This window comes from Neophocaena asiaeorientalis, unplaced genomic scaffold (genome assembly GCF_003031525.2).
Source record: "Neophocaena asiaeorientalis asiaeorientalis breed wild unplaced genomic scaffold, Neophocaena_asiaeorientalis_V1.1 scaffold30, whole genome shotgun sequence".
Lineage (NCBI taxonomy): Eukaryota > Metazoa > Chordata > Mammalia > Artiodactyla > Phocoenidae > Neophocaena > Neophocaena asiaeorientalis.
Window position 1 is genome coordinate 12,621,812 of NW_020174923.1, and position 983 is coordinate 12,622,794.

At 61.7% G+C, this 983-nt stretch overlaps 1 protein-coding gene across 7 annotated transcripts in view; it reads right to left on the reverse strand.

Moving 5' to 3' along the window:
- The window catches only part of WDR45B (WD repeat domain 45B), a 45,722-nt gene extending 45,478 nt beyond the window's left edge, over positions 1–244 (reverse strand). For all 7 annotated transcript variants that reach the window (XR_003005409.1, XR_003005408.1, XR_003005407.1 and 4 more), the window contains exon 1: positions 21–244. Coding sequence is in view for 3 of the 7 variants with exons in the window: in XM_024760758.1 (XP_024616526.1) it covers positions 21–87 (67 nt within the window). In the remaining 4 variants the exon portion in view is untranslated. The remainder of the gene's footprint in view (positions 1–20) is intronic.
- Positions 245–983: the final 739 nt, after the last annotated feature.

Consider the following 983-nt stretch of genomic DNA (forward strand, 5'->3'; position numbering starts at 1 on the left):
AGTGGATGGGCTTCCCTCACCGTGGTCCTGGTTGAAGCCGGCGTAGAGCAGCCCGTTGCCGTGCGGGTTGCAGGGCAGGAGGTTCATGGCGCAGCGGGGTCCACCGCGCCTCAGCGCCGCATGCCGCTAGGGGAGGCAGGCCGCCGGGGTCCCTCTGGCCAGCTCCGAGGCCGCCGCGGCCGGAAGCGAAAGGCCCACCGCCTGCGCGCGCAGCCAGAGAGCCGCGGAGCGCCGAGCACATCCACCCGCGGCCTGCCGGGCGGGGAGGGAGCTCCGAGAGCGTCACGTCTGTGGGGGGCGGGGCCTGCCCGAAGAGGGCTGGTCTGGTCGGTTCGGGAGCGGGGCCTGGTTTGAGGGGCGGGGCCGCATCTGTGGAGGGCGCATCTTGGGGCGGGAACCACCTGTCCCAGGCGGGAGGAGACCCCCCCAGTGCCAACGAGCCCTCCAGGGGGCGGCGATTCAAAGGGACAGCCCAGGGACTTCCCTGGTGGCGCAGTGGTTGGGAATCCGTCTGCCAATGCAGGGGACACGGGTGCCAGCCCTGGTCCGGGAAGATCCCACATGCCGCGGAACAACTAAGCCCGTGTGCCACAACTACTGAGCCTGCGCTCTAGAGCCCGTGAGCCACAACTAGGGAAACCCACGCGCCTAGAGTCCGTGCTTAGCAACAAGAGAAGCCACCGCAATGAAAAGCCTGCGCACGGCGATGAAGAGTAGCCCCCGCTCACTACAACTGGAGAAAGCCCAAGCGCAGCAACAAGGACCCAACGCAGCCAAAAATAAATGAGTAAATAAATAAATGAAAAAACAAAACAGTGACAGCCTTGCCCCGTGACAGCCTGCACGCAGAACCCAGTCCCCCACAGTAACTCGAGTCCCCCGGAAATCATGTAGATTAAGCATAAGAGACTTTTCTATTTTTAGTTGATAAAAAGATAAGTATCTCAGTAAAAATAACAATGCATTATGGAGTTTTTAACAGG